This window comes from Cervus elaphus, chromosome 9 (genome assembly GCF_910594005.1).
Source record: "Cervus elaphus chromosome 9, mCerEla1.1, whole genome shotgun sequence".
Lineage (NCBI taxonomy): Eukaryota > Metazoa > Chordata > Mammalia > Artiodactyla > Cervidae > Cervus > Cervus elaphus.
Window position 1 is genome coordinate 106983543 of NC_057823.1, and position 23959 is coordinate 107007501.

Sequence of the window (23959 nt, forward strand, 5' to 3'; positions counted from 1 at the left end):
CGGTGCTCCGTGAGGTGCGGGTGAGGAGCCGCAGGGAGCAGCCGTACGCCTTCCCTAAACAGCGAGCGTTGTTCTCCATCTCCTGCCCTCCCCTCGTCCCTTGCTGTCGAGGTCTCCTCATGCTCAGTGCTAGTAAATGCTTAATAAATCTGCTGTCCCCATTGTCTAATGCTACATCCAATACCATCCCCAACAGAGTGACTTAAAACAGCATTTCTTACTTATTTTTGTTTCACCAGTTCGGGTCAGTAGTCTGGGCTGGCTCAGCCGAATGGTTTTCTGCATTTCTCCCCTGGGGTCTCTCATGTGGCCTCAGACACCTAACAGTTTGAGACTGGGGGGTTAACACAGCCTCACTCACACGGCTGGGGCCTCCTTGCCCACTGGAGGCTGTGCCCCTCTCTTCAGATGGCGTCTTCCCAGGCCTTTTTCCACAGGGTCAGGAGTGTTCTGGGAAGACTAGAGTGGATGCTGCAAAGCCTCTTAAGGCTCACACTTCAGCACTTCATACTACTACTTCTGCATGTTCTGCTCATCCCAGGCACGCGTTAGCCTGGATACAAGGGATGGAGAAGAACAAAATATTAGGGCTGTGATTTCATACCACATCCGAGAGCCCACTCCTCTAATTTTCAGACTTGTCACCTCCAATACTGTAATGTGTGGACTTGCATAGCTATTTCTTGTAATATTGAGTTTCCTTAGAGAAGGAATTGGGTTATCTTTACCTGCAGCACACAGCAGAAGACCCGGTACCTATTAATGCCTTAATAAAGAGAAGTTGAACCATTGATGAGCTGATTGGTTGATAGGTACATACAGTTCATGGGTGGATACTCTTTTTTGTGTACATTTTATAGATAGATTCTGAGATTAATGGAATAGTGGTTACTGCAGCCATGAAATTAAAAGACACTTGCTCTTTGCAAGAATAGTTATGACCAACCTAGACAGCATATTAAAAAGCAGAGACATTACTTTGCCAACAAAGGTCCGTCTAGTCAAAGCTGTGGTTTTTCCAGTAGTCATGTATGGATGTGAGAGTTGGACTATAAAGAAAGCTGAGCGCTGAAAAATTGATGCTCTTGAACTGTGGTGTTGAAGAACACTCTTGAGAGTCCCTTGGACTGCAAGGAGATCCAACCAGTCCATCCTAAAGGAGATCAGTCCTGGGTGTTCATTGGAAGGACTGATGTTGAAGCTGAAACTCAATACTTTGGCCACCTGATGCGAAGAACTGACTCATTTGAAAAGACCCTCATGCTGGGAAAGATTGAGAGTGAGAGGAGAAGGGGGCGACAGAATGAGATGGCTGGATGGCATCACTGACTCAACAGACATGAGTTTGAGTAAACTCCGGGAGTTGGTGATGGACAGGGAGGCCTGGCGTGCTGTGGTCCGTGGGGTCGCAAAGAGTCGGACACGACTAAGTGACTGAACTGAACTATAGCTAGATTCTAAGAGTAATGGAATAGTAGTTTTAAAAGTACAAAGTAAAATAGAAGTATGTCTTTTTGATATAGAGCAGAAGAAGTTTTTGTATGTATCAAACAGTAACTATAAAATACTGGGTTGTTAGAACCTAGAAACTCATCTGTGTATAGAGACTCAGTAGTGTTTCCTTAATCAGTTCCCAGATCAAATAACCATATATTATTTATTTTCTGTATCATCATTGTTATCACAAAGGTTGGGCGTCATAGTCTTAAGATATGTATTGTGGCATGCATTTACTGTCAGATTAGTGAACATTTGTGCCAAAGTAGCAAGATCTTAATAAGGCAGTCTGTTTGCAAATGCAGCCTCTAATTCCTTTGCTTTAGAAATACTTTAAATAATCTAAAAGGCTCACCTATTACCTAATGTCAGCCAAGACTCGACTGATGGCGCTAAAAGAACAGTTTGGTATCTCGTGGAATTTACAAATCCCTCGTCCTGGTTAAGTTTCCCCATAGGTGACTGTCACGTGTAATCTCACCAGGCCTCAGCAGGAGCCGCCCTGATTTACCCGCTTCTGGGCACTGTCCTGAATGTCGTCAAAGCAGCTGTCACGCTTTCCTCTCATAGTCTGGAGAGGACTGAAATTTGTAAAAACATGTGGAGTCCTTTAGGCATGATAGGCTTTACACGTATACAGATTATTATTTTGTCCACTTTGAGTCTTTCAGACACTGTTTTATATAACTTCGGTGTGCAAGTTGGTAAATGGAGATTTCATTAAGAGACCAAAAGGACACATGTGTATGCAAAGCTAATATTTGCTTAGACAAGTAATCCTTCATGAATGCTAAATGCAGATTTTGTGTGGATTACCGCAAAGAATCATGGAACGAATAACTAATCATAGGAGGCCATTTGGTGAATATTTAAAAACCTTTTACCTTGTAGAAGTATACGAGAAAAATAGTTACATATATGAAACCAGTCTTAATATAATACCATAAAAATGAAGTCTTATCAAACATAATACAGAATTAAAAATGAGCTAAGATAAAGCAAGCCCTCCTGACTATGAAAAGAAAATACAGAGAGACAGAAAAGAAATTGAATTTCAGATCTTTGTTTCAAGATAAAAATGAATTATTATAAAATAGACCTTATTCATGAGTTTGGCTCTCCTTATTTGGATTTCATATACTGAAAGCAATCAGAGGACTGAAGGAAAGTTTATAATAAACGTCACCTGGGATGTCACTTCATAAACCTAGAAAACAACATTAGACATTGAAATGGGAATAATGAAAACGGCATTTGAAAGGAATGTAAATGGGAGGCAAGGAAAGAATTGTTGAGACACATCAAAGGAAGTCATTACTTCTCTCGAACTCCTACGAATACTGAAAAGGGTTTTCCGTTACCGGGGCTGGTGCCACAGCGAACGGGATGCGCTCTCACCCGCCTCCGCACCCGCTCGGGCTGTGGTCAGACACGCTCCGTGTTCCTGCGCCGGGGGCGGCCGTCTTCTGCTCGACTGAGAGGGTGGCCTGAGCGGCTCCCACGCTTCTCCAGGCCGGGGCAGCCGTGCCGTCTGCCCGACCGCCGTGTCTGCGTGCAGGAAGTGGGGACAGGGCACTGGGGGACGCGGCCCATATGGACTGTCTCGGCCACGCCCAAAGCCCGTGGGCTTCCCTGCGCGGAGAAGATAGTCCTGCAAAGCGGCGACCCTCTGCGGGTGGTTCGGTGTCCCTCTGCGGGTGGTTCGGTGTCCCTCTGCGGGTGGTTCGGTGTCCCTCTGCGGGTGGTTCGGTATCCCTCTGCGGGTGGTTCGGTGTCTGCGTCGAGGATCATTCCACCGCGATTAGCGTGTGTGAGCTCATTGGCACCTGGACGTTTTGCAGACCGTGACACTTCAAATGGTCTTGACCGCACCTTGTGCCTCACAGATACCAGTTGCTCTCCTTCTTTCCCTGCCTTTCGTGTCTGAGTTTAGGTGCCAGTGTGAGTGCGCGTGTCACACAGTGAAAGTGTAAACAGTAACAAATGGTTTGGGAGGACTCGTTCTGTGCCTTTGTAATTGTCATGTGCCTTTACACAGGACAGGAAAATAGAATAGCAAAGATAACACATATGTTGTCGTCTCACTGCAGTCGATATTCTGAGCCTAAGCACTGAGCAGGGGCTCTGTTTCATCAAGTCTCAGGAACAAGATGGCAGAAATCTGTCTACTCAGGGACTGCGGAGCTTGAGTTTTGTCAAGATAAAAACAGTCATTCAAAGGAACCAAAAGGATACTCAGCATTGTAGAATGCTGCAAGCACACAGGCTTTGGAGCAAGACAGATCCCACACTCAGCTACTTGTCCACTGTGTCTCCATGAGCAAGTTATTTAATCTCTGTGCCTCAGTTTCCTTATCGGTACCGTAGTGTCAGTCGTGTCTGATTCTGCAACCCCGTGGAGCTGCAGCCCACCAGGCTCCTCTGTCCATGGGCTTCTCCAGGCAAGAACACTAGAGCGGGTTGCCATGCCCTCCTGCAGGGGAGCTTCCCGACCCAGGGATCGAACCCAGGTCTCCCGCATTGCAGGTGGATTCTTTACCACCTGAGCCACTAGGAAGTCCTGGTGATGCCTACATTTAAGATAGAGATACCTGCATTTAGATAGCAGTTAGGGATAATAGGTTAAGCTCCTTGTATCATGCCTGTCACATACTAGGTGCAAAATAAGTGGTCACTCTTATTCTTAGCGGGTCAGGAAGTATGTTTTCTTGATTCAAGCTTGTAACTTGTAACTAGCCCCCCAGCTTTACTTCCATTCATTAGTGCTGGCATTCACACTTGTGGTGGGAAGGTAGGAAACCCTTCACCAGGACCGTCGAGCATCCCTGTGTGGCTAGTTCATGCAGCCGGTGACAGGGGGTCAGTGCCTTTAACCAGAGCTTACAGAATGTTAGAGTGGAAAGGGCCATACGCTGGCTGCCAAGCGGTGGGCCATGGACCACTGGCTCCTCCAGGCTACTGCAAGTGTCCAAGTGCGCATCCAGCTTTGTTTGAGACAGAATAGTAGATTTGTATATATCCATATGCAGTATTATTTTACTATTGTGATTAATGGAATACAAATTTGTTTCAATACATTTTTGAATCCTTAGGAGCTTTTTTATTATATTGCATTTTCTCTGTCAGCCATTGTGAAAATACAACTCTCACATCGGGGTAAATGTGGAACAAATGAGTCATAAAATTGTTACATATTATGTGGAAGACCTTAATGTTCAAGAAAGTCAAGAACTGGTGCTCATTCCCAAGGCCCAGGAAAATGTGTGAGGTACTCGTTTACATGGCTTGTTAAGGAAAAACCCTGGTGATAACCCAGGTCTCCAACACCAGGTCCAGAACCCCCAGCAGAGGAGGTGTTCTCACTGTTGCTCCTGGAAAAATCTGAAATGTGTTTCATGTTCAGATCAGTACTCATGAAGCTGAGTATTGACAGAAAATGAATTGTTTGAAAAAGATTTAAAACAGTACCTGACAAATATAAAACATCCAACAAATGGTTGCTATTATCTTGACGACTATTCAGTAAAGAGTGATTCTGTCACTTTTTTCTATCTGTTGCTCAGAGGAATTAGCTGTATCCAAGTGTAGCATTGTAGGTTTTATCATTAGTCACTCAAGCAAGTAGCTTATTTCTCCTACTCTCAGAACAGGAGTGGGTGGATGTTTTTAAAATCTCCCATCCAGAAGTCTTTTAGCAGCAGAGGCTCTTCGCGTTAGTACTGAGGCTGTGTGTGGAGGGCAGGTATCTCTTGGCCTTTACTGTGGATGCTTAGGACAGCTCTGTTTTGTTGTTGAATTCCCCATGGGGATTTGGTATGTTTCTGTGAACTAAAGAGATTTTCAGTATTTACTTTCCATCAATATTTTTAATTTGTCTTTCCCACTACCCACAGTGCCCCAGTTCTTCTTGACCAGACTCTTTTTTATTAATAGGTTCACTTTTAGATCAGTATTGATTTATAATTTGTAGTAGTCTCTTCATGTCAAATAGATGGGGAAACAGTGGAAACAGTGGCTGACTTTATTTTTCTGGGCTCCAAAATCACTGCAGATGGTGACTGCAGCCATGAAATTAAAAGATGCTTACTCCTTGGAAGGAAAGTTATGACCAACCTAGACAGCATATTAAAAAGCAGAGACATTACTTTGTCAACAAAGGTCCGTCTAGTCAAGGCTATGGTTTTTCCAGTGGTCACGTATGGATGTGAGAGTTGAACTGTGAAGAAAGCTGAGCGCCGAAGAATTGATGCTTTTGAACTGTGGTGTTGGAGTAGACTCTTGAGAGTCCCTTGGACTGGTTGGAGATCCAACCAGTCCATCCTAAAGGAGATCAGTCCTGGGTGTTCACTGGAAGGACTGATGTTCAAGCTGAAACTTCAGTACTTCGGCCACCTGGTATGAAGAGCTGACTCACTGGAAAAGACCCTGATGCTGGGAAAGATTGAGGGCAGGAGGAGAAGGGGACGACAGAGGATGAGTGGATGGATGGCATCACCGACTCAATGGACATGGGTTTGGGTGGACTCCAGGAGTCGGTGATGGACAGGGAGGCCTGGCATGATGCAGTTCATGGGGTCGCAAAGAGTCGGACACGACTGAGCGACTGAACTGAACTGAACTAGAGATTTGGTATCTAACATCATCATGTGGCCCTCAAGTGATAGTAGAAAGTGGTGAATAAGAGATGCTTAGTTTTGACTATACAGACAGAGGTTCATAGCTATAAACCATCCAGATTAGTCACAGTACTTAAAGACAAAGGAAGTTCCCCTTGGGTTTTTCGGGTAAATTGAGGACTAAAGCAGGTGTTATCACTATGTATTTGTGGTTCTGGATTTTTTTCAGTATCCCTATGAGTGGTATGAATTCCCTTTCTTTAGTTAACTATCTAGGAATTGTCTATAAGCTAGACGAAAGAATGTGCCGAGTCCATACTTGCGCGTATCCAGCTAGAATTCTCTTACAGGGAAGTTGCTGACAGAAAGGAGATGAAAGAGCCAGAGTAAGCCGTGTATGTGCGCCCCCCACATCCATTTTGGTGAACGCAGGTGGCTTCCGGGGCCTCCGTGAGCGGCACTCCTGCAGCCAGCTCTCAGGGAGCAGGTTCAGGGCCCGGCTCACCAGCCGCGGCCTCGTTAGGGGGGTCACCAGAGCCTCTGTCTCTCCACGGACAGCCCAGGGCCGCGTTTCTCCAGCGCACGCAGACTCAGGCGGAGGCCGCTCAGCCTCCAGGGCTGACCCTGCTCTGCTGTTGCGAGAAGGACGCGTGGTTTAGAAGGCACTCCCCAGAGCGAGCACTGGACAGCTCTTTCAGAAGCTGCGCCTGCTCTCCCCGGTGGCACATGTGAAGAGCCCGCCTGCCAGGGCAGGAGACGGCAGAGATGCACGCAGGTTCCATCCCCGATGGGGGTGGGGAAGGTCCCCTGGAGGAGGGCCTGGCCACCCGTTCCAGCGCACCTGCTGGAGAATCCCGTGGACCAAGGAGCTTGGCGGGCTGCAGTCCAGGGGGGCGCACAGCGTGGGACACGACTGAGCGGCTCAGCAGCGGTGGGCTGATGTTCCCCGCACACCCTGCCCGCCCCTGGAGCCCGCCGCGCCCGGGCCGGCTCTCCGCAGCCTGCTCTGGGTGCTCAGCCTGTGCCTGCTCTCTCCCCACTGTCCAGCGGGTCTGCGCCATCATCCCTGAGGGCCTGTGTGCCGTGCCGCCGGGCGCTCAGGCCTGTCCGACTCTGCGCCCCCGTGAACTGTACCTGCCAGGCCCCTCTGTCCACACAGATTCTGTATGACGTCTGCCAATTATCTTCTGGAGTAATTTATGCCAAAATGTGATTAAAAAGTCTCATGTGCCTCCCTCCCCACAGGTAGCATGTTTGCATTTTTGCAGAGGCTTTAAGCAACTGAAGCGCCTCAGATCCTGAGGACTGTGTCCCGCGGGCAGCAGGCCAGGGCTGTCGGGAGCCCCGTGGCTCTCACCGGGCAGGCCTCAGCAGAGACACACGTCACCTGTCCCTCTCACGTGTCTGCACGCACGGGAGCGGCGCCTTCCTGCCCGCCTCCAGAATGCGTGGCACTCAGCGGTTTTTCAAAGGAACAGAAAAAGCACAGTTTAATAATGGGCCTAGCGTCCACAGTTTTGCAGCTGGGGCTTCCTTTGGGGCCTCTTCTTTTAGAACCAAGAGCCCCATTAGTGGTGGGGCACACGGCTCACCAGGCAGAGGTGGGAGTATGGTGCAGGAAGCTGCGAGGGGGAGGGAGGTCGAGGAGCAAGGCTGTGGGTGGAAAACCGGGAGTGAAGTCACAGGTGCGCCCGAAAATGAGGCATGCAGCGAGGTCTTCACCTTCATGTGGATTCTGTTCAAAGGAAGAGAAGGTGATTTAGAGATGGAAAGAAGCGCCATGGGATCTGCAGAAGGGTGAGGCTGGTCACTTCTCTTTTGCCTCCTCTCTGGTCCCATCTCTGTCGGCTCAGTAGTGGCGGCCGTGACGTGGTCCCCGGGGCCCACTCTGGGGCCAAGAACACGCCATACCACCCCGCCTCCCTCTCGCGGTGGCCTCAGTCTGTGGAGAGGTCTGTCTCTGTTGTGTGCCAAACTTTCTAACAAAAACCAGGCCATCCCACTTTGCTTCCATCAGGACACTCGTGTGTCATTTCAAACCATTTGCTGACATTCGGCTTCTTCTGAAAATAGGTTTTTCCATTTTTTTTCCCTCCACTTTTGAGACAGGAGAGTGGAGTGTCACTTCCTTTCTTAAAAGTAATCAACTTTTGGGGGATCGGCCTCGCTCTGCGAGCAGTGAACGAGTGCGTGCAGCAGGCGGTGGCGCGGCGGCCGCGGGATCTCCCAGCCATCCAACCCCGGCTAGTAGCGGTCAGCAAAACCAAACCTGCAGACGTGGTGATAGAGGCCTACAGTCATGGGCAACGCACTTTCGGGGAGAACTATGTTCAGGAACTGCTTGAAAAAGCATCAAATCCTCAAATTCTGTCTTCGTGTCCTGAGATCAAATGGCACTTCATTGGCCATCTACAGAAACAAAATGTCAACAAATTGATGGCTGTCCCCAACCTCTCCATGTTGGAGACGGTCGATTCTGTGAAGCTGGCCGACAAAGTAAACAGTGCGTGGCAGAAAAAAGGTTCCCCCGAAAGGTTAAAGGTTATGGTCCAGATAAACACCAGCGGAGAGGAGAGCAAACACGGCCTTTCCCCTGCAGAGTCGGCGGCCCTGGTGGAACACATCAACGCCAAGTGCCCCAGCCTGGAGTTCGTGGGGCTGATGACCATCAGGAGCTTTGGGCACGATCTTAGTCAAGGACCGAACCCGGGCTCCCAGGTGTTGCTGTCCCTCCGGGAGGAGCTGTGCAGGAAGCTGGGCGTCCCTCCTGACCAGGTGGAGCTGAGCATGGGCATGTCCGTGGACTTGCAGCACGTGATTGAAGTGGGATCTACAAACGTCCGCATCGGAAGCACCATTTTTGGAGAGCGAGATTACTCCAAGAAAGCAGCCCCGGACAAGCCTGCAGCAGAGCTGAAGGCCCCGGAGGAAGTGGCCCAGGCACACTGACCCGAAGGCGGATCCAGGAAAACTCACTGTGTGCTCACCTGGGCCTCCACCTTCCACGGCCCCGAGTCACTGCATCTCCACACCCTCCTGGGGACCTGACGAGAGCATGCCCAGGGCGATGTGTGTGGATGGGAAGTGTCTTAGGTAGTGTTTGGACTGGATTTGAGGAATCCAGACGTTTCTGCAGATCAGATGCCTAGGTCAGGGCCAGGAGTTGAGTTCAGGCTTGAACTCTGCCCAGGAATGCGTCCCCAGGTGTTGCCTGTGATCGCCACAGTCAGAGGGATTCCCACTCGTCATCCACTTGGATAGAAAATCCCTGTTGCCAACTCCGTACAAACCCCACAGAGCAGTCACCTCTGCCACGCCGGAGCAGCATGGTCTCTGTCCCACCCCCGTTTCCATCCCACCCAGTTAACACCAGTCTCCACTCCAGATGGCAACTTTGGGTAACTTCAGGACCCAGCTCGAGTTAATCCCCCACGCCCATATTGTGGCCGATGCGAGTTGTGTCATCCATCAACCACCCTGTGACCCTGAAAATTACAGGGCGACTACCATGAGTGGGCCTCGGGCCTTCCTACCGTCCCCTCCAGAGACAGGACTGTGAGCTTTTCCCTGAGGCCCTGTGGTGATGAGAATCGAATGATACGATTTTTCTGCCACCAGGGTCCTTGCTGTGATGATTTCATATCAAACACCAGTGGATCTCCAGTAGCTCCCCAGAAATTAAAGATTTCCCCCAAAGCCAGTTCAGGCTCTCAGTTTCAACAAGACTTGGCTTTGAGGGTCCTATTCCTGGGAGTACTTTTTAGGAGCATTTATAGCTTCCCCTCCCGACCGTATTTATAAGACAGGAATTTGCAACTCTAGATTGTTAATAGAGTAGCTAGCTCTTCAAAACCCAGAAAGCACAATTCTCAGGCAGTTACAACAGACAGCTATAGTCTGGGTCATCCTTTGTTTTCTAGGTGGGTTTCTTTTATTTATTCAAACCCCAGTCTTTTAATTGTATGACAACAACTCCCATGATGCTGCTACTGAATGCAATTTTGTAAAATTTAAACCATTACGATTCCTATACTGTTTGAATCAAAGCTCTAGTGTGATAATTCAGCATCTATTAAATAAAAATGTGAGTTTGAAGTACAACTTCTGTGCTAATTACAAAGCAATTAAAAGATTTATTTTCTAAAAAAAAAAAAGTAATCAACTTTTAACTCTTCGGTTGTTTAAATTTCGGAAGTTGTAGCCACTGGCTGCAGATGCGGGGTGTGTAATGGGATTGCATTCTGGAAGAGAAGCGCGAGGTGTGTTGAGAGGCATGAGGCAGGCAGCCAGTTGTGGCAGGCTCTGAGGCTGGACTTCAGTAGCCCCCCACTGACTGTGCAGCCCTAGGCGGGCCACTTCACCCTCCAGCCTTCAGGTTCATCTCCTATATAAAGACGGAGGTCATCAGTACCGTAACTAGAAGAATTAAGCGGCTTTTATGAAAGGAGCTTAATATGGTACCTGACATTTAGCAAATGCCACATAAGTTGTTGCTGTTAGAAGAACTAAATTGGATGGCTTCTGTGTTTATATAAATAGAAAGGTGGTCAAACAGGTATTCCAGTTAGAAGGGAGGAGAAGGCAGTTATTCTCCGATACACAGTTTCTGTGACTAAAATTCAAGTTTTACTGCTGTTTTCCAATTGCTGTCCTAAACAGTTTACATAATTTGCACAACAATCTTTGGCAGATACTCTCATCCTTCCTCCTTTACAGATGAGAAAACCGAGGCTAAGCATAAGTAAATTTCTAAAAGTCCAAGAGCTAGTGAACCACCGACGCGGCGTTTCAGAATTGCTGCTTTCAACTGCTCCTCCGTAATGCTCCGCAGATGTGCTCGCAGCCATCACTTACACATATGCTGTGCGGTATTCTGAAATATCTGAAATAGATAGGCGGATTCTGTTCTCTAGCAGAGCATAATAAGGCAGGTGAAGTCGGCTTCCTTTATCCCCCACCTCTGGGTTATTGGCTTTCTGCCGTGTGTTAGAATGAGGAAATCTCAGGTGTTCTCCTCCTAAGTGCTGAGAGTTATTTGTGACTCAGTTTTATCCAGACCGGGGCCTTCCCTGGTGGCTCAGTGGTAAAGAATCTACCAGCCAATACAAGAGACACTGGTTCAGTCCCTCGGTTGGAAAGATCCCCTGGAGAAAGAAATGGCAACCTACTCCAATATTCTTGCCTGGGAAATCCTTTGGACAGAGGAGCCTGGCGGGCTGTAGTCCCTGGGGTTGCAGCGAGTTGGACACGACTTAGCGACCAAACAGTAACAATTATCCAGACCCAGTGGGAAAAGAAGCAAATGTTTCTTAAGTCCTTTCCTCCGTGAGGGATTAATCTTAGCTGCAAGCAGTGAGTGACATTGGGGATAAAGCAGCCGAACGGAGGACTAAGAGCCCCATCAGTGGTGGGGCCCGCCACTGGCCCAGCCTCCTGGCTGTCCCTGGCTCATCACACTGTTTGCTCTGCGAGGCAGCGTCGCTCCAGAGCAAGCTGCTCACTGTGGTAATTTCCAGAGAGCATAGAAAGTGTGCTCGTCTCCAGTGCCTGCTGGCATTGGATTTCCTGTAAATGTTCTCTGTGCTCATTTCATCCTTAATTAGCCTGTCTCATACTGTGTACAACTTGTAAGAGACCCTTGGTATACAGTTAAAAGTTTGAACCTTCAAATAAGATTATGCAGCAGACCTAAGTGGAACAGCTCCATGTCCTTTTGGCAGCCAGCAGCATTCACTGCACTGATCCTCTGCACCTGGTAAGGTAAAGTTATCTCCCATCAGTTCAGTTCAGTTCAGTCGTTCACTCGTGTCCAACTCTGCGACCCCATGGACCACAGCACACCAGGCCTCCCTGTCCATCACCAACTCCCGGAGTCCACCCAAACCCATGTCCGTTGAGTCAGTGATGCCATCCAACCATCTCATCCTCTGTCGTCCCCTTCTCCTCCCGCCTTCAATCTTTCCCAGCATCACGGTTACCTTCTGTGAACACCACGCCAGTCTGTTAGGAGACTCCCCATCTCTGAATTCCTGTAGGATTTGCAGTAACACACTGGCTCACGTTGACTTGTTCTCCGGCAGTTTCATGTGGGGAGAGGCAGGGAGCATGAGGCTCCTGCCATGTCTGACTTGGGGCTAGGCAGCTGGGAGCTAAATAAAGAAATGAACAGAGAGGAGAGAAGGGGCAGAAATGTGTGTCTGCCTTATCTCCCAAATTAGATTGTCAGCTTCTCAGCCCAGAGACCGTATCTGTGGTTCCTATCTCCTTTAATACTTTTTAGACTATTAGGCCAAAGGGTGAGTATGCAGTGCATGCTTATTGCCTGAAGGCCTAACGTTTTATTTTAATTCATAGAGTATGCCCAAAGATACCATTTCCATGGACTTGAACTTCGTGCAATCCACAGAAAGTAGAGTTTTCTGTAAACGTTACTGAAATGTTATTTACGTTGAGTTGAAGGTATCTCTAAATTAGTTTTCGCTTTGTCCCTCATAAAACTGAAATCCTCGTTTCAGAGGACAAACCCCATGCTGGGGCTGTAGTGACAATAGCGTGTGCCGTTGTGCAGCACAGGCATTACTCTGAGGAGAGGTCTGACCCCGAGACCCCGTAAACGACTAAACAGCAACACTGAGTAAAAGTTCATTCTGACCAAGAGGAATGGCGTTTGGCCCGAGGGGGCGTCACCAGGTCCCCTGGCCAGGACTAGGAGGTGCGCCCTGCGGCCCAGTGCCTCTGTCCAGTCAGGTGACCACACATCTGTGATCCATTTCAGGACCCACTATTCTGCTCCAGTGATCTGTGATATATCAGTTCTACTTAACTGTACTGATGATGATACCTTTCTAGTGATATTTAGAATCAGGTTAGGTAAGTCCTTCAACTTTATACTTCTTTCTTAAAGTTACTTTGATTATTCTGGAATTCCAGTTGAGCTATTTCAAATCCTGAAAGATGATGCTGTGAAAGTGCTGCACTCAATATGCCAGCAAATTTGGAAAACTCAGCAGTGACCACAGGACTGGAAAAGGTCAGTTTTCATTCCACTCCCAAAGAAAGGCAATGCCAAAGAATGCTCGAACTACCACACAATTGCACTCATTTCACATGCTAGTAAAGTAATGCTCAAAATTCTCCAAGCCAGGCTTCAGCAATACGTGAACCGTGAACTTCCAGATGTTCAAGCTGGTTTTAGAAAAGGCAGAGAAACCAGAGATCAAATTGCCAACATCCATTGGATCACTGAAAAAGCAAGAGAGTTCCAGAAACATCTACTTCTGCTTTATTGACTATGCCAAAGCCTTTGACTGTGTGGGTCACAATAAACTGTGGAAAATTCTGAAGGAGGTGGGAATACCAGACCACTTGACCTGACTCTTGAGAAACCCGTATGCAGGTCAGGAAGCAACAGTTAGAACTGGACATGGAACAGCAGACTGGTTCCCAGTAGGAAAAGGAGTACGTCAAGGCTGTATATTGTCACCCTGCTTATTTAACTTATATGCAGAGTACATCATGAGAAACGCTGGGCTGGAAGAAGCACAAGCTGTAATCAAGATTGCTGGGAGAAAGGTCAATAACCTCAGATACGCAGACAACATCGCCCTTATGGCAGAAAGTGAAGAGGAACTAAAAAGCCTCTTGATGAAAGTGAAGGAGGAGAGTGAAAAAGTTGGCTTAAAGCTCAACATTCAGAAAACTAAGATCATGGCATCTTGTCCCATCACTTCATGGCAAATAGGTGGGGAGACAGTGGAAACAGTGTCAGACTTTATTTTGGGGGGCTCCAAAATCACTGCAGATGGTGACTGCAGCCATTGAAATTAAAAGACGCTTACTCCTTGGAGGGAAAGTTATGACCAACCTAGATAGCATATTAAAAAGCAGAAACATTACTTTGCCAACAAAGGTCCGTCTAGTCAAGGCTATGGTTTTTCCAGTGGTCATGTGTGGATGTGAGAGTTGGACTGTGAAGAAAGCTGAGTGCTGAAGAACTGATGCTTTTGAAGTGTGGTGTTGGAGTAGACTCTTGAGAGTCCCTTGGACTGCAAGGAGATCCAACCTGTCCATCCTGAAGGAGATCAGTCCTGGGTGTTCACTGGAGGGACTGATGCTGAAGCTGAAACTCCAGTACTTTGGCCACCTGATGTGAAGAGTTGACTCATTGTAAAGACCCTGATGCTGGGAGGGATTGGGGGCAGGAGGAGAAGGGGACGACAGAGGATGAGATGGCTGGATGGCATCACCAACTCAATGGACATGGGTTTGGGTAGACTCCGGGAGTTGATGATGGACAGGGAGGCCTGGCGTGCCGTGATTCTTGGGGTCGCAGAGGCGGACACGACTGAACGACTGAACTGACTCTGGAACTTTGCATTTCCAGATCCACTTTTTAAAAACATTTTACTGTAGTAGAGTTATTTATAATGTTGTGTGAGTTTCAGGTTTACAGCAAAGTGATTCAGTGATACATATACATATATCTACTCTTTTTTAGATTCTTTTCCCAAAGACACTCAAATAAGTCACAGAGATGTTATTCATTCAGGCAATCTAGACCATAGATAGGACGTGGCATTCCTAAGCACACAGAATTTACCTTTATAAAAAGTTCCTTCCTACAGATTAGAATGAACCAGCATTTCACTACCACTCACTTTGTCTAACAACAAACCAGAGTCCCTCCCTCTTCCACAGAACTGGGAAGCGAATCAGCAATTTAATTTTAACCTTGGGCTTCTAAGCTTCTCCATTGTGAAACTAGATCTAATGAATAAAGCTAATCTTACCAAGTTAGTAAGGTAGAAGATATCACATTCCTTTCTGAATGTCTTTAGGTACTACCGCCCAAGTTTCCTACAAAGATATACAAGGCTAATTTAACTCCCTGAGGAAACACCATATTACCAGTCAGCTATTGCTAAAGTCAGTGCTCGAGGTACTTCCTATGTTACAAGACCAATTGTATAAATTAGACTACAATTTTTTAGAAGTCTTGAATCATGTTGGATATGTAGAGGTACATTCCAAAGATAAATACATAAAACCATCTCAGCTGAAAGAGAAGCAGATTGTTGATTGTCCCTCAAGAGAAAAGTATTACAAAGGAAAGCACAGAATAGACAACCTGCCTTCAGCAGGGATCACTCCCAGGATAAAACAGAATGTGTGTATTCCTTCAGCACACCGTTATTGAGCACCTGCTAGTGCCCAGTACTATTCTGGGCACCGGGGTATCGCTCAGAACTGCACGTCAGCTCTTCCCAAAGGCGTCACACCTGCAATGTCCACGTTTCCCTGCCTGCATTAGTTTACCCTCTATACGGTATTATTACTGTCTGCAGAAGTTAGAGGAAGAACTCCTCTGACCTGAAATGCTCTCTAGTTGCCTCCTCATTTCTCGATATGCCTTAATAAAAAAACTTACTCAAGAGTGGCTAAACCTCCCTGTCTCCACTTCTTTCTCTCATTCTCTTTGAGCATGCCCCAATCATACCACCGTACCCACCGCTCCTCTGAGACCACGCTTGTCAGTCTCACTAAACCCCACGTTGCTGAATCTAATGGCCTGCTCATCGTCCTCATTGTGCTTGTTCTTAGTAGTAGCTGACAGTTACTGTCTGATTCTTCCTGGAAAAGCCTTCCTCACTTGGCTTCCAGGACACCAGCTCCGCTGTTGGTTCCCTTCCTGCCTCACTTGCTCCTCATCCTTCTTTCTGCAGTCCTTCTCTAAATCACGGAGTGCTCTAGAGCGTAGTCCTTGAATCCTCCTTCCTCTCTACACGCACTGTCTAGGTGAAAGCATTCTCTAATCCCAGAGCCTCAAATGTCACCTGAAAGCGGACAACTCCGAGACCTCTCTTCTGACCTCCAGACTAATACACCCAACTGCCTACCCAACATCTCAGACTCAGTATGTCCACCACCAGACTCCCCACCTGCAATACTGGGTTAGTTTTGTCTGGATCTAACATACACACACACACATCCAAAAAAAGAAAAAAATTAAGAAACAAAAATTGCTTAAATGACATAGGAATTTCTCTCACACATTTAAAAGAAAAAAAATCTAGACATACAAAGGTAGGCAGTCCAGATCGTGTGTGGCAGCCACACTTGTCATTAGGGACCTGGGCCCCTTGTCTCTTGTTACTTCTCTACCTTTAGTGTGCTTCCTCTTTTTGTTGGTGGGAGAGAGAAATGTAATGGTCCTTCCCCTCTAAAAGAAACTTACTAGAAATCCTAGACAGCTCTTCTGCTTGCAGCTCATTGGCCACAACTTAGATCATGGCCAGATCTCACTGCAGGGGCGGTTGGGACGAATAGCAGTTTTTAGCTGGATGACCATATATTCAGCTAAAACCAGGGGGTGGGGGTGGGGGGCTAAAACAAAAGAGGATTAAGTGGACAGTAGGGAGCAGCTAGCTGTGTCTGCCACTCTCTGTGAATGTGGTTCTCCCCCAGTTCCCCGTTTCCTTGTCAGCCACACTCTCCCAGTTGCTTAGGCCAAATGCCTTTGGTCAGCCACGGCTCTTTTTCTCTCCCAGTCTACAACCAATCCACCAGCAAATCCTCCTGATTGTACTTTGGAAATAGATCCTGAATCTGATAGCTTCTGACCGCCTCCACCACTTGCATCTTAGTGCAGGCTGTCATCACGTCTTCCGGACTTTGGAAATAAGCTGCTTACTGAGCTCTCTGGTTCTGCCAGTCCACTCTCCACACAGTAGCATATCGTCCTTCAAAACCTAAGTCACTCTGTGTCAATCCTGTGTGCAGAACCCCGCTTACCTCCTAGCCGATAAAATCCAAGGGGCTTAGTATTAAAAGGCCATGCATCGTTTGGTCCTGGCTCACCCTGATTAAATCTATCTTCTCGCTTACTCATTCCATTCCAGTGGCTTCCTTGATGTTCCTTGAATATACCAAATATGGACCAATTTTAGGGCCTTTATATCTATAAATACTATTCCAAAGTCCCAGGGCAGAGCAGAGCCCAAGTGAGAATCAGCTCTTGGATGCTCTTCACCTAGATATCCCCATGGCTTGCTCCTTAGCTTCTTTCAAGTCTTTGATCAAATTCACATTATCAAAGAGACCTTTCCTAACAATCTATCTAAAATAGGATTCCTTCTTGAAAATCTTTTTCCCTTTATATAGCTCTTTTTCTTCTTAACACTCAACATTGTTTGACCTTTCTTCTGATATTCTGTGTGTATACATGCTCATATACTTTATTTATATGTCTATATATAACCATTTATATAACATATATGAATTTGATTATTGAACATCTTCCCCACTAGAACTAGAATGCAGACTTGGTCTCTTTTGTTAACCACCATCCTCCTATTAGTTAAGGGAGGTCAAGATAGAGTTCTCTGAGGACAGAAATGTAATGGGTACTTCCTCTTTCTTTTAAAGAAACTAAACAGTTCTGCTTATATCTCATTGGCCAGTGTTTTGATTATGGCTGGAGCTAGCTGCAGGAGAGGTTGGCAAGTCTAACAGTTTGAGCTAAGAATAAATGAAGAGGAGCCAGCCATGCGAAAGTCTAGAAGGGGAGCACTCCAGGCAAAGGGAATAGCGAAGTGCAAAGCCCTGCTGTAGAAATAAGCTTGTCATGAAGAGGGGAGTTGTCCTATGTTTGGGGACAAAGAGAAGTTGAGTGTGGCTGGAATAAGCAGTTATGAAGAGACCAGAGCACAATACAGCTTCCCAGGTGGCGCTGGTGGTAAAGAGCCCCTCTGCCAGTGCAGGGGACAAAAGAGACTCAGGTTCAGTCCCTGGGTCGGGAAGATCCCCCGGATGAGGGCATGGCAACCCACTCCAGTATTCTTGCCTGGGAAATTCCGTGGACAGAGGAGCCTGGTGGGCTACAGTCCATGGGGCCACAAGGAGTCAGACGTGAATGAAGCAACTTAGTTTAGTACACACGCAGAACCAGGTGAGCGAGAGAGGCCGGGCAGATCACCAGGGAGGGTTTTGCATATCCCAGATGCAAAAAGGAAAAGAAAAGGCACCAGCCTCTTTGGCACCTCACCCATTCTCCAGCCTTTGGGGAATTCCAGGGATGCACTGCCAGAGGCACACACAGCTATTTAAGTAACTGAAAGTGAAGAAGCCTTAAACGCTCAGTTTCCCCATCGCACCGTCACACTGCATGCGTGGAGTAGTCACGTGGGCCGTGCTGCCTGCCAGCCAGCACACACGGCGCCCATGGGCTGAATATGCCCCTGTCCCGGGACGTTCTGTTAGTGCAGCTCGGGGACGGCCAGTCAGAAGGGGAGTGATACCAGTCCGCTTCATCTCTCCCGTGACTGTCCTCTTAACCCTGCGTAAGTGGAAACGATGCCTGTGGTGCCTAGATCAGCGTGTGGCCTGTCACATATGCACATGTTCTCGTGGTTTTTACCTGTGACAGAGAAGATGGAAAAGACTGGTAAATCATATGCATTCTTAACCTCATTATGAGCACACTGCAGATGTGAAAATGCCAAGTGTGGAAGTCATCAGTGTGAAAGCGGTTTTCAATTTGTTGTAATAAGGCGTTTTCTGTGTCTTATTGTAATCTAGGGATCTTGCTGCAAGAAACTGCCTGGTAGGTGAAAACAATGTGCTGAAAATCAGTGACTTTGGAATGTCTCGTCAAGAGGATGGTGGCGTATATTCGTCTTCTGGCCTGAAGCAGATCCCCATTAAGTGGACAGCACCAGAAGCGCTTAATTATGGTAAGAAGAGACCCTTCCTTTCTGGTGGTTGAAAGGGACTCCATCAGCATGAAACATTTCACAGGCAAAGTCCTAGGGCAGAGCAGAGCCCAAGTGAGAATCAGCTGAGGGGCAGCACGTGGGATGTGTGAGTGTTCAAACTTTGCACACATGAGTACAGACTTAATTCAGCAATTTTATTGATCAGATTTCTATGTGTAACACCACTAGATTTAAAAGATGGATCGAGGTACAAGCACTGTTAAGTGTAAGTGTGCATCTGAAATTTCTATTGTGACCCAAGAAAAAGATTATTTCTATTTTAAAAGTCAGATTAGACTCAGAGTAAAACTGTTGTGTGGCTCTGGACCATTTCCTTTGAAAGCCTTATGTTTGGTCCAGTAACCTCATCTGATGTTAGGTTCCTAAAATACTAAGTCTGTAGTTTCTCACTCTGAAAAACTGACATGGTTTCTTAGCATCTCAGTCTCTGGAACTTGTGTAAATCTTCTGGGAAGAGAGAGATGAAATATGTGCGTATACATGTCTGAGTCACTTTGCTGTCCACCTAAAACTGAGAGGACATTTTGCCTCAACTACCCTCCAATATAAAATAAAAACTAAATTTAAAAAATAGCATAAAGTTATTCCTTGTTAATTTAAAGTGAAAAGTACTTCATCATGAAAAATTAATATAAAATATTTACAAAAGTCTTAATGCCTAAATTAAAGACAGGTAATTTAGAAAAAGCTCTGAGGTAAAATTCATGTGACATCAACTGACCGTTGTGAAGCGAACAATTCAGGGGCATTTAGTACATTCATAGCGCTGCACAGATACTGCCTCTGTCTAGTTCCAAGACATCTGCATAACTCCAGAATAAAGCCTCACACCCGCATTAAGAAGTCTCCCTTCCCCCAACCACTGGCAACCACATACCTGCTTTTGGTTGCTATGTATATACCTATTCTGTCTATTTCATATAAATGGAATCATATAATATGTGACTATTGGTATGTGACTTCTTTCACCTAGCATGAGGTTTTCAAGGTTCAACCATGTTACAGCATGTATCATTATTTTACTCCTTTTTATAGCTTAGTAATATTCTATTATATGTATCTACCACAATTTATTTATCCGTTCATCCATTGATATGTATTTGAGCAGTGTTTACCTTTTGGCTGTTGTGAGAAGTGCCGCTTTAAACATCTGTATACTAGGATTTATTTGTGTACCTATTTTCAATTAATTGTGTACCTAGTGTACACACTAGGGAATATGGTAATTCTGTGCTTAAGTGTTTGAGGAACCACCGAATGTTTTCCAGATCAAGCTTTGGATTATAATTGTTTTGGAAGTGAGTTGGGATGGATCCAGATACCACAACCTGCTTTGTATCTTGCATGTCAGCCATGCTATGGAATAGATATGTGCAGGTAGTTGTCATTGTAAGAAATTCACTAAGCTGTTCTAGTTTCCAACAATGCAGTTTTTTAACTTAATACTTCAGGGATACTAAGCCTCACCCTTAGTCTGTCTTCCCACGTGCTGGCAAGAGAAGTGACGGTAAGCTTTGAGGAATTCCACCACTCCTCAAAATCCAGAGAGCATGGCAGTCCTGCTATTTTCCACAGTGATTCTTCTCTGGGGTGGTTATTACTCTGAGGCTATATTCCTAAGGAGAGCAATCACAAGATGAAAGAAAGGACTGTAATCTTTTTTTAACGGAGACGTTTTCTTAGATAACAAAACATTGCTAAGCACCTTCTTGTTGATTCTTAGAGCAGCCTCTAAGGGAGCCAGTGCTGGACCAGGGGGCCTCAAATGCTTATCAATAAAATCCACTCTCTAGAATGTGTTCTTAATCCTGTTTGCCAGATTCTCTACATTACATTGCCTTTAAAATCTCTCTTACTGCTAAGCAATTATGCCAGTAAAATTCTGCCTTTTAATCAGAGCATATTTTAGTTGAATTTCAAGCTGACTAACGTATTTACCAAATACTTTAATTCAAAATTCTAATTCCAATATCTGTAAGAGCCAGGCCTAAATTTAGCATGTCATAGAATAAAGACATGCTTCCCTGGTGGCTCAGATGGTAAAGAATCTGTGTGTGATGCTGGAGACCTGGATTTGATGCCTGGGTCGGGAAGATCCCCTGGAGGAGGGCATGGCAACCCACTCCAGTACTCTTGCCTGGAGAATCCCATGGACAGAGGAGCCTGGTGGGCTGCTGTCCACGGGGTCACAGAGAGTTGGACACGACTGAGCGACTGAGCACACACATGAAGACCTTTGATGGGCAGTAAGGGACTGCTTTTAGCAGTCTTTCATGTTAATTTTATAAAATGCTGAGCAGCACACCCTCTCATCATACACACAGACTGAAAATGGCTCAAAGACTTAAACCTAAGTCTTTAAGACACCATACAACTCCTAGAAAAGATCACAGGAGAAAAAACATTCTCTGACATAAATCGTACCAGTGTTTTCTAAGGCCAGTCTCCCAAGGCAATAGAAATAAAAACAAAAGTAAGCAAATGGGACCTGATCAAACTTACAAGCTTTTGCACAGCAAAGGAAACTAAAAAGAACACAAGAACACAACCTACAGAATGGCAGGAAATATTTGGAGATGATGTGATTAACAAAGGCTTCATTTCAAAAGTATGCAAGCAGTTCATACAACTCAACAATAAACAAACAACCCAATAGACATTTCTCCAAATAAGAAAAACAAATGACCAACAGGCACATGAAAAGATGCTCAACATCTCTAATTATCAGAGAAATGCAGATCAAAACTGCAGTGAGGTACCACCTCACAGCAGTCAGAAAGGCCACCATTAAGAAGTCTACAAATAAATGCAGGAGAGGGTGTGGAGAAAAGGGAAGCCACTGTTGGTGGGAATGTAATGTGGAAAACAAGATGGGGGTTCCTCAGAAAACCAAAAGCAGAATTACCATATCATCTAGCCAGCCTACTCCTGGGCATATATCCAGACAGAATTCTAATTCAAAAAGATTCATGCACCCCTGTGTTCACAGTAGCAGTGTTTACAATAGCCAAGACATGGAAAGAACCTGAATGTCCATCAGCAGATGAATGGACACAGAAGATGTGGTCCACATATACAGTGGACTAAAAGAGAAGGAAGTGATGCCATTTCCATGACATGGGTGCAACGAGATTGTCATACTAAGTGAAGTAAGAAAGAGAAAGACAGGTAGCATATGATACCACTTATATGCGGAATCTAAAATATGGCACAAACAAACCTATTAAACAGAATCACAGACATAGAGAACCAACTGGTAGTTGCCAAGCAGGAGGGGGTTAGGGTGAGCAGATAGAAGCTTTTATACAGAGTGGATAAACAGGGTCCTACTTTATAGCACAGAGAATAGTCAGTGTCCTATGATAAACCGTAATGGAAAAGAATATTTTTTAAAAATGTATGTACATGTGTAACTGGTCATCTTGCTGCACAGCAGAAATTAACACAATACGGTAAGTCAACTACACCTCAATAAAAATATTGATAAAAAGTTTAAAATGCTGAACAGTTTATATGAAGGAGAGATTTCTAACAGGATGAGAAGGAAGTCGGGAGTATTTATAACCCAGTCCAGTGAGGGAGTTCCTGGGTGTGTACACAGGTCACGGCAAACCTGGGAAACATTTTAGTTCTCCCAGAATGAAATCACTGAAGACTGGCTCTAAATCCTAGCATTTTTTTAACAAGAGAAAATATATTTTATGAAAGTCTTATTTGTTGTTCTACATGGAGATGTAAAGCATGGCTGCTATAGTTAATACTATATTGTATATATTTGAAAGTTGCTACAAGAGTAGATCCTTAAAGTTCTCATCACAAGAAAAAAAATTTTTTGTGACAGTGGATGATAGTGTTATAGACTTACTGTGATTATTTTGCAATATATACAAATAGTGAATCATCATGCTGTACAACTGAAACTCATGTAATGTTACATGTCAATTATATCTCACTAAGAAATACTAATTAATTCCTTAAAATAATCCAGTTAAAACCAGATTCAGAAGTCAGGTCACAGAGTTAGGTTATTCACTCCCAGAGTGCAATCTTGGTTTACAGCACAAGTGGCCAGTCTTGACCTCTTCCCAGATGCCGTCTCACAGAAAGGCACTGGGCTCTCTGGGCCTCACGTGTCCGTGAAGAGTTAGTTGGCCATTGAATGATTTTCATGAAAAGCTTTGAATCACTGGATGTCAGGCATGAAAAGAGTTGCTGTGCAGACAAGGTGACTAACCTTGGTACTGACTCGCACAGTGAATGTCCATAATCACTGTCCAGTAAGAAGGAAGCAGTTCACACAGCTGGAGATGATGATCCCCAAGAACACTCCAGCCTCTGACGTCAGAGCGGTCAGCATAGCACTGTTGTGCTGTTTCCTTGTACTGTTTACAAGAAAGAGAAAAGGCCATCCTACTCAAATTAACAAGACATTTTTAGAGGCTAGGCATTTATAAATCTGGGAATGGCAGAAGTATGTTGGAAAATCTTGGAAATTCATAGCCTTTTTGCTTCTGCTCCTTGATGTCACATTCATTCCAGAAGGTATCTTTGTTTGGCTTTTATCTCTGTGTTTGTCTAGAAGATTACCAAGGGGAAAAAACAAAACCAAGAGTTTAGCTTATGTAAGTCAGTAAAACAAGTGCACCAGGATATTTTGACAAAACAAGGTACCATGTAATTTAAAGAAGTTGTTTTTATCAGCGGGCTATGTTAATTTCTACTCTATTCAAAACGCAGAAAAATGAATTTTCCATAAATGAAACTGTCAGTGGAGAAAATTAGACTTTTAGGCGTGTAAGAATATCTGTAAACCGTGATGAGTAAAAAAAACTGAAGTTAAGAAACTTTCCCACTGCTCTAACTTTGTAATTTTAGTAGAAAGAAATTGAATGCAGGCAAAAAACAAAATTACATAACTCCCAGCTTATTTAATCTCCTAGGCATTGATGTATACAAATTTATATCTTTTTTATATAAACCATCCATCTCACTTAGAGGCCACAGAGACTGTAAGCTTGCATACTGAGTGAGTATGTGTTCTTGGTAGGGGAAATGTGATTTGGAAGGTGGTTT

At 45.5% G+C, this 23959-nt stretch overlaps 2 protein-coding genes across 6 annotated transcripts in view; both read left to right on the forward strand.

The window, feature by feature from the left end:
- FER (FER tyrosine kinase) overlaps positions 1 to 23959 on the forward strand; it is a 453310-nt gene that overhangs the window by 414586 nt on the left and 14765 nt on the right. For all 5 annotated transcript variants that reach the window (XM_043913752.1, XM_043913753.1, XM_043913751.1 and 2 more), the window contains one exon: positions 18690 to 18844. In XM_043913752.1, coding sequence (XP_043769687.1) covers positions 18690 to 18844 — 155 coding nt within the window. The remainder of the gene's footprint in view (positions 1 to 18689; positions 18845 to 23959) is intronic.
- Positions 2884 to 9192, forward strand: LOC122699176 (pyridoxal phosphate homeostasis protein-like). Its single transcript, XM_043910780.1, has 5 exons — positions 2884 to 2921; positions 3010 to 3119; positions 6546 to 6631; positions 7161 to 7277; positions 8187 to 9192. Exons 1-5 carry the CDS (start codon positions 2884 to 2886, stop codon positions 9060 to 9062), a joined length of 1227 nt encoding a protein of 408 aa, XP_043766715.1. The 3' UTR covers positions 9063 to 9192.